The sequence below is a fragment of the Citrus clementina genome, unplaced genomic scaffold (assembly GCF_000493195.1).
Source record: "Citrus clementina cultivar Clemenules unplaced genomic scaffold, Citrus_clementina_v1.0 scaffold_9, whole genome shotgun sequence".
In the NCBI taxonomy this organism is placed as follows: Eukaryota; Viridiplantae; Streptophyta; class Magnoliopsida; order Sapindales; family Rutaceae; genus Citrus; species Citrus x clementina.
The window spans coordinates 11,785,265-11,793,942 of record NW_006261964.1 but is presented as its reverse complement, the minus strand read 5'-3'; the positions used below and the strand labels follow the sequence as shown (position 1 = coordinate 11,793,942).

Genomic DNA, 8,678 nt, shown 5'->3' with positions numbered 1-8,678 from the left:
GCTTAATATCCTGATACACAGCCGGAAAATAATGATCGTAGAATTCCTTACGAAAAATAGTTCATGTAAGCGCAGCATGGCCTTGGTATCGTCGCTCTACTGTTTGCCACCAATGATAAGCTTTATCCTCGAGCAGAAAAGTGGCAAATGAAAGTCTATCCTCCTCTGAGCATCTCATCACATCAAAGATACGTTCTAACTTGATAAGTCACGACTCTGCCTCAGGTGGATCACCAGAACCATTAAAACTCTTCGCCCCAAGACTTCGAACACGCTCAACAGTGTTCACTTGACCGACATGCGGCTGAGCCTGATTCTGAACCACTGTAGTCACAATCTGAGCTAATCTATCAATAGACTGCTCAATGTTCGGAGCATTTCCTGGTGCCTGTTGCACAACCTCGTGCGTCGAAGACTCAACTATTCCCTCGTCTACGGGAATATTTTCCCCCGCAGGTACATCTCCTGAAGTCAACCCAGCTACTAATCTAGTACGGCCACGACCACGGCCACGGCCACGTCGACTGCTACGACGAATCATGATGGTGCCTACAAAATAGTAAATCCGACTTAATAATCAAAACTTATTCTATTTACGACCGTAAAGTCTACAGAATCTAAAACCATGCTCTGATACCAACTGAAACGACCCGCCCCGCAACCTCCCCCAGGGCGAGTCTATCTAAACTCGTAAAATCGAATTAATAACAAATCTATAAAAATTTCGGCAGAGTCTCCCTTATAAATAAAACATATCCAACCCTGCAATTGACAAAATAACACTCCCGAAATAATTTAATAACCAAACATCCTCCATAACCAACTTCTCAAATATCACCAAAATCATCCGAATATTAAAATACAACGATTATCCTTAATAACATAAAATAATAACGCAAATTTCGAATATAATAATAAAATCCACGACTTCTAGCACCATCACGTGACCACAATATCAAACTAACGTTCACTACTGGGTTGACTGATGTACCTGTAAATCTCCTGTGGGGGGAAAAATATAATAAAAGAGGGGTGAGTATAAAACTCAGTGAGCTCAGTGAGTGGATAGTAGGTGCTGATACTTTAATAAATTATTCAAAATCATTTAATCTTTCTCAAATCTTTTCTTAAATCAGTTTCAATTTCGTAAATCAATTCTCAAATCAATTTCTCAAAATATCATAAACTCATTTAATTCAAATTGAATAACTGCAATAATAAATCTGCATAAAATCGATGGAATCACCATACTCATATTAAATACTGAATACTAAAAACTGTCATCAAACAAGTACCCAGGGGATAATCTGATCATATCCGGGCTACAACGGCCAGGCAATGGCGCACTATCTGGGTAACGTCACGCCCCGGAGCCACAACGGATAGATGAGGACGATCTCATCTCATATCTCATATCTCTTATCTCATATATCTGTACTGTGCATGCATAAGCCCCCAAAAGGCAAAAGCGCCCGAACACACGGCCCAAAGCCTCTATGTGTGTCCCGACGGGCCCCAAAGGCCTCTATCTCATCTTATCTGTATCTCTTTTCTGTATCTCTTTTTATCTGTATCTCTGTATCTGGAGGGAAGGGTACTGTCTAATGATTTCAAAACTGATAGTAAACATATGATCCCATCTGAAATCTCATTTTCTTTCTATTCAACATATCTCAAGTCTGCTCAATTCTAATATCATGCTTTTACTCAAAAACGATAATAAAATCGTAAATCGAACTCATTCTCAATATCAATAAATATCAACACATAACTAAAAATCAATTCGCTGAAAAATCATTAAATCGACGCATTAAATATTTATTTCTCAACCATACTGTACTATATAATAAAATCAGCATATACTATGAAAATAGGTTTTGTATATTCCACTCACAGTGATGATGTCTAGACTCAGTATCAACAACGTCCGCGGGTAGATTCTCGTTCGCGGATGCGGATCCTCCTAATCACGGAAAACACCATAATTATTCTCCGTAAAAACCAATTAATATAATAAATCTCGAAACAAATATCTATTAACGATAAACTAGTCCCGCATGTATAAAATTACCAAAATGCCCCTATAGGCCAAAATTGCCAAAATACCCCAACATCAATATTTTACCAACTTATCCTCAAACTTGATGATTTTACCAAATTATCCTCATATTCGTTAATACCCATATTGTCCTCAATTCAGATTACATAAATTAATCACATTGTCCGAAATTACGAAATTACCCTCAGGGCATAAAATTACCGAAATGTCCACTGATTACATAAAATTACAAATTCACCCCAAAGTTTCATGAATTTACCGAATTGCCCCTGCCGGTCAACGGTGACCGGACTTCAGTCAACGATGACGGGGAGCTTAGGTCTGCTAGTTCCGGCCTCGGTTAATCCAACGGTGGTGGCAGTGAGTCGCCACGCGCGCTACCGGCGGCGGATCGAAGTTCCAAAGTTCCGCAAATTTTCGGAGATCATTCGGCGAGTTCCGGGCGTCCCCGGCGGTCGTGGCTGGTCGGGAAATGTTGCTGGGGATGTGAGGAACCAGTTCCAAGTGGTGGCGCGTCACAACTCCGGCGGGATCAACGGCAACGAAAACGGGTCGAAGCCGCGACTTTTCGAGCTCGATCACCGGCGTTCTGGCCAGTTTCCGGCGACGATAACAGCAGGGATACGATGGTCTGCTTCCAAGCTTCAGATCGGTACCAAGCACGGCCGGTAAAGTGGCTGGAGTTGGGAGAAATCGTCGGGTCAATCCGCGGGTTACTGGGTCGGGTTCTCGGGTCAACGGGTCTGACTTCTCTCTCTATCTTTCTCTCTCTTCTCGGGTTCTTTCTCTCTAAAATGGAAAACCCGTTTCCCTCTTTCCAGTTATACAATTCTGCCCCTCTTTTTTTTTTTTAAGCTTAATACAAATTAAGCGAATTTCAGACCCGTTACGAAAATAAAATCCGACCATCGGCGCGTATAATCGAGCTCAATTTATCCCAATTAAACTATAGTGACGAAATTAAAAATTAATAGAGAAGAGGAAAATAAAAATCGGCACTTTATTAAGAAAGTCCAAGTGCGTATATTACAATCCTCCCCCCTTATAAAAATTTCGTCCCCGAAATTTACACATTTGTTGAGAACATGTGAGGGTATTGAGCTCGCATTAATTAAAGCTTTTAACTTTTATACGTACATCAACGTTTCCTAAGGGTGGATGTTAAATGCAAATTTGAATTCGCGCGTATTCATATTAAGACCATCACGTGTTAACATTTTTTTTTTAAAAAAAAATTAATTGTTACACCATTTAATGTTGTGTTTACTTGCTGGAGTGAGAGTGAGGAGTGTGGATTCCTCCCACTCCAGCGTTTACTTCCTTTAAATGGGAAGGGAGTGGGAATCCCACTCCGTGGGCCCCACCCATTTTTGGAGTGGGGAGTGGGAGTGGGACTCCCATTGGGGGAGGTGGGAGTGGGAATCCACTCCCACCTCTCCCTTTTTTACCCTTTTATTTTTTTTAATTTAATTTAATTTAATATTTTATAATTAATAAAATAAAATAAATATTATTATATTTATTTGAATAATATTATTATATTTATTTGAATAATAATATTATATTTAACTAAATAATAATTTGCATTGATTCTAAGTTAAAATTATTTTAAAATAATATTATTATATTAATAGAGAATTAATAAATGTAATATTATTATATTTATTTTAAAAATAATAGTATTATATTTATTTAATATTAATAATAATAAATAGTTTATTCTAAGAAAATATTAATTTTGTACTAAATAATATTATATTATTATTTTATATAATAATAAATTTAATATAATTATATTAAATAAAATAAAATAAGGTTTCATTTTGTATTCAAATTAATAATTTATTGTTCATAATTAAGAATATTAATAATTATAATAAATTTACAAATATAATAAAATAAATATTATTCATTAAATATATTTTTTATTAGTTTTGTAATTAAAAACTATAATTCTTTAAATAAGGATAAAATTGTAATTTGAAACTATTTACTCCCAATCCAAGACAAAGTAAACACATAAATTGGATTCTGATCTCTAATCCATACTTCCATTCCAGTGTAAGTAAACAACCTACTCCCACTCCCACTCCACACTCCCAATCCTAGGATTCCCACTCCTCAGGATTCCCAATCCAATCCAAAAAGTAAACGCTACCTTAATGTTAATATGAATCTGTATGATATCCACATTTAAGCATCACATCATATAATTTCTAATACACAGACGAAATTATTTTTAGGTCTGAAAATCCTAGATTTTATAAAATTTAGAACAAGTTGACAACGATGTGAATATACTTTCATAATGTTGTCAAATACTTTACAGTTTTGGGAAATTCTATTCAAGCAGTTGTCAATTCATCTCAAATTTTATGTCTAAATTGAAAACTTTTCACCCCCACACACATTATAACATCTCTGGAGGGTATGTCCACACAAAATTCTGTGCAAATGTGAATTTTACAATGTTGTAAATGACTTTTATAAAAACGTTGTAAACGTCATTCACAAAATTGTGATACCTTTGACAATATTGTAAAATAGACATTTAAACGAAAATTTGCGCCAACGTCATCATTGCTGAGAATTTTCCAACGTATATATGCATAAACAGATCACAATGACTGTTGAAATATGACATTGTATTAATAGAATAAATTCCGAAAATTTTGACTCCTTTCTTTTTCTTCTTTAAGATATAAAAACCTAGCTAAGGTCAACATCAATAATATTCTATTTAAATTGGGCAATTATCTTAGCTGTAACCCAGTTTCCAACGATTTTCTACGATTTCCGAGTTGAATAGTCCGCAAGAGAATATATGAACAGGATACAAAGGCACGAACCTTTCCCTTATGCATTAATGAATCCAAGCAAATGTTTGATTTGCTCTAAATACGGCAAGCAGCGACCACGAACGGGGGCTGAAATAGTAATAAAACATCTGTCAAAGTTTCTTACTGTCACCATTATATATGCATGAAGCCGCCAAAATGGACCAGAACTAAAACGAGTATCAATGTCAAAGAGAAAAGAATAGCTAGCACTATAAATACCATGCAACAATTGAGCTTCTTCATCATCTTTCAATACTCAAGATAACAATTAATCCATTTATTCATTAGCTACTTGCAAGAAGCTAGCTAGATAGCACCTAAAATGGCTTCTCTTTCTCAAACAAATAAGTTCACGTGTACAATTTTTGTCTCCATGTTGTTGTTGATCATCTCTACGCAATCTGAAGCACAACTCTCACCAACATTTTACGATGCCACTTGCCCAAGTGCCCTCAACACAATCCGAACAGGCATTAGAAATGCTGTTTCACGAGAGCGTAGGATGTCGGCATCCCTCATTCGCCTCCATTTTCATGATTGCTTCGTTCAAGGTTGTGACGCGTCCATTTTGTTGGACGATTCCTCCTTCATTGACAGCGAGAAAAATGCACTTCCAAATTTTAAATCAGCTAGAGGGTTCGAAGTTATAGATAGTGTCAAGTCTCAACTGGAAAGAGTTTGCCCTGGAGTTGTTTCATGCGCTGATATCGTTGCTGTCGCAGCCCGTGATGCTTCTTTTGCTGTGAGTAAATCATCATTAATTTTCTACAAGATTAATACAATAAGAGACATGGTGCTAACAGAAATAGTGATAAGCCGATACCGTTCTCTATTATTAATCTTAATATATAATTCATTGTTAGTTTTGGTTAGTTAATTAATTTGAAAATATTAATTACAGGTTGGTGGACCATCATGGACTGTTAAGCTTGGTCGAAGAGACTCAACAACTGCAAGCAGAAGCTTAGCACAAAACCTCCCCAGCTTTACAGATGGATTGGAAAAACTTATTTCCACCTTCGCTACCAAAGGCTTGAATGCAAGAGACTTGGTCGCCCTTTCAGGTACCCCTCTCTCTCTCTATACAAACATACATATGTGTGTGTGTATTTGTCACGCCATAATATATACATATAAAAAATAATATTTCTTAATTAACTATGACTAAATAATCAATAATATTAATTAATTTGTTGTTTCATTTGAAATTCAGGAGCTCATACAATTGGCCAAGCACAGTGTGCATTTTTCCGTGATAGGATTTATAGCAATCAAAGCAATATTGATGCTGGATTCGCGAGCACTCGTAGACGTCAGTGTCCGGCTAATGGTGGTGACAGCAATCTATCACCACTTGATTTAGTAACACCCAATTCTTTCGATAACAATTACTTCAAGAATCTCATTCAGAAGAAGGGACTTCTTGCATCAGACCAAGTTCTGTTTAGTGGTGGATCGACTGACTCCATTGTTGATGAATATAGCTAAAACCCTTCAAAATTTAAATCTGATTTTGCTGCTGCCGTGATCAAGATGGCAGATATCAGTCCTCTCACTGGCTCTGCTGGAGAAATTCGAAGAGTTTGCAATCTTGTCAACTAATGATCAGTTGTCCATGAATTTCTGTTTCAATTATTTTCAATTGTGTCATATTTCAATTCTTTGATTTTATTTTTTGTTATGAATAACTAACAACGGCAGGAAAATCTATTGTTTATATCTTTATTTTCTGTTTATCCAATTGTTTATTGTTTTCTTTATTCAATTAATTCAATCATGATAAACTTTTACAAATTCTCTTAAAATAAGTGGAAATTCTTAGTTGATTATATTTTTAAGAGCAGTACTATTTGAACTGCAGCAAGATAATGGGAAGACAAAAATATGGGTGCTGTTCCTGTTGCAGTGACATTGTAGCGTACAAAATGACAGCAATGTTCATGTTATAATGTTGTCATTTCTACTGTCTTGTTACTATACAAATAGTATTCTCCTATTTTTAAGTTGATAGCAAAATTGTGTATATACTGGTGGATGATAAATAGAGACAAAATCATTTAACGTTTCCCCATTTTTATGGTAATGGAAAATCTCTGTATATAATGATCTACGACAGCAAAATTGTGCATGTATTGATCGACGATAAATAGAGACAAAATCACTCATACGATAATAAAATGAATACTACGTATTAATGATATTATCCCACATTTTGAGAATTGGTATAGGGCTAATATTATTAAGGTTGAGGCTATCGAAGCCCATATGCCTAAACTATACTAAAAAACTAACTTAAGAGTTGAGGTTTGCATCAAGCTTATATTAGTAGCCCGATAATATATTATACTCAACTAATGTGCAATGATATTCTAAGTTAAGCAAGGATAATTCTAAAGGTAGCTATTGATTATGATTGTAGCTCATAAGTACTCATGCACATGTAAGCCCATATTACTCTACTACATGATAATGACGAAGGGTTGATGTGGAAGAATATTCTCAGATCCACGATGTGGGCTTATATCCTCAATAGAGACAATTTTTAATTTTTAAGCTACCTTTTAACTATGAGTAAGGCTCCTGAGCACTCGTACACGAGTAGGCCAAACTACTTTTCGATATGATAAAAACCAAGTAAAGAGATCGGTCTGCATGTAAAATGTGAATGTATATATTACCACCATAACACACCTAAATGTATAAGAACACGCTTTTTCATAAATTATATATTTTCGTAACTCAAAAAGTAAAAAACAAAAAAAAGACAGTATATGTTTATCCTTAGTTTTTTTTAAAAAAAAAAAGTATATCAAAATAATAAATTTATTAGAACATTTCAATTGTTGCAGGCACAAGTTGATTGCTTGTTATATAAGAAACCGCGGCAACTCATTTCAGATTTGAAGATTTCCGTAGTAGTTATAATTCCAAGTCCCTGAACTACTTCACTTTTGAATATAGTTTGAGTTTGACTTACAAAAAAGTCTCCCCATAAAACATGAAGAAAATTCCAAACGCTGTTGGTAAGTTTTAATTAAATCACTTCTCTGGAAGGATTCATGGCTGAATTGGTGTACCTTGATGAAACACCAAGGACGTCAAAGGCAACCACAGCTTGATGAAACACCATGAACTTTGTTTATGCGATTAACTCATGCTTCTGTTCTTCAACGCAAGGATACCTTGGATTTTCAACCTGAATAACTTCATGCTTCTCTCATCCGTGGTGATACAGTTAGTTTCAAGGTGGAACAAGAAACTTTTCAAAACCTGGAAGATTATCCAAGGCTCAACGGTCGGCATCTGTGAAAGCTCAGGATTTAAAAGTTCTTATTTAGAATTTATGGAATCCTATAGGGAATTCGCAGTTAGTCCCAATGGCAAGGGGCTTCTATTTCGAAATTGACAGTCACTTCCAATTTTAATTATTAGCTGGACACAACGCGTTTGTTGATATTGCATACGTATTTTGGTTTATTGATTTAATGATTTCCACTGGACTCCCAATTCCTCAGCATCAACAGAGCTGACCGTTGACATATGTATGGATAAAATTAATAAATTAGGTAAATTGAGTGCGACGTCGGGTAAATTATACGATATGCGTGCACTAAGGTCAACATATGAACAGAATATTATTAAGGTAAATTATCTATTGTTTTATGTTTGCAAATTCTCTTAACAAAGGATTGAATGTTTCTTATATAGATGATTATATTTTAAAGTAATAACAAACAGCGAGGGCGGAGCTCAAAGTTAAACTTCGCAGACTAAATTAT

General features: G+C 35.3%; 1 protein-coding gene and 1 long non-coding RNA gene across 2 annotated transcripts; one reads left to right on the top strand and one right to left on the bottom strand.

Annotated features, from left to right (window-relative positions):
• Positions 1-902: 902 nt before the first annotated feature.
• LOC112098059 lies at positions 903-2,392 on the bottom strand. Its single transcript, XR_002905285.1, has 3 exons — positions 2,319-2,392; positions 1,895-1,963; positions 903-1,002 (listed from the first exon to the last, which is right to left on the bottom strand). It is a non-coding gene; the product is annotated as an uncharacterized LOC112098059 (long non-coding RNA).
• A 2,779-nt stretch (positions 2,393-5,171) lies between these two features.
• Positions 5,172-6,578, top strand: LOC112098468 (lignin-forming anionic peroxidase-like). The gene is made up of 3 exons (XM_024184882.1): positions 5,172-5,641; positions 5,801-5,963; positions 6,113-6,578. Exons 1-3 carry the CDS (start codon positions 5,222-5,224, stop codon positions 6,385-6,387), a joined length of 858 nt encoding a protein of 285 aa, XP_024040650.1. The 5' UTR covers positions 5,172-5,221; the 3' UTR covers positions 6,388-6,578.
• The last annotated feature ends 2,100 nt before the right edge of the window (positions 6,579-8,678 follow it).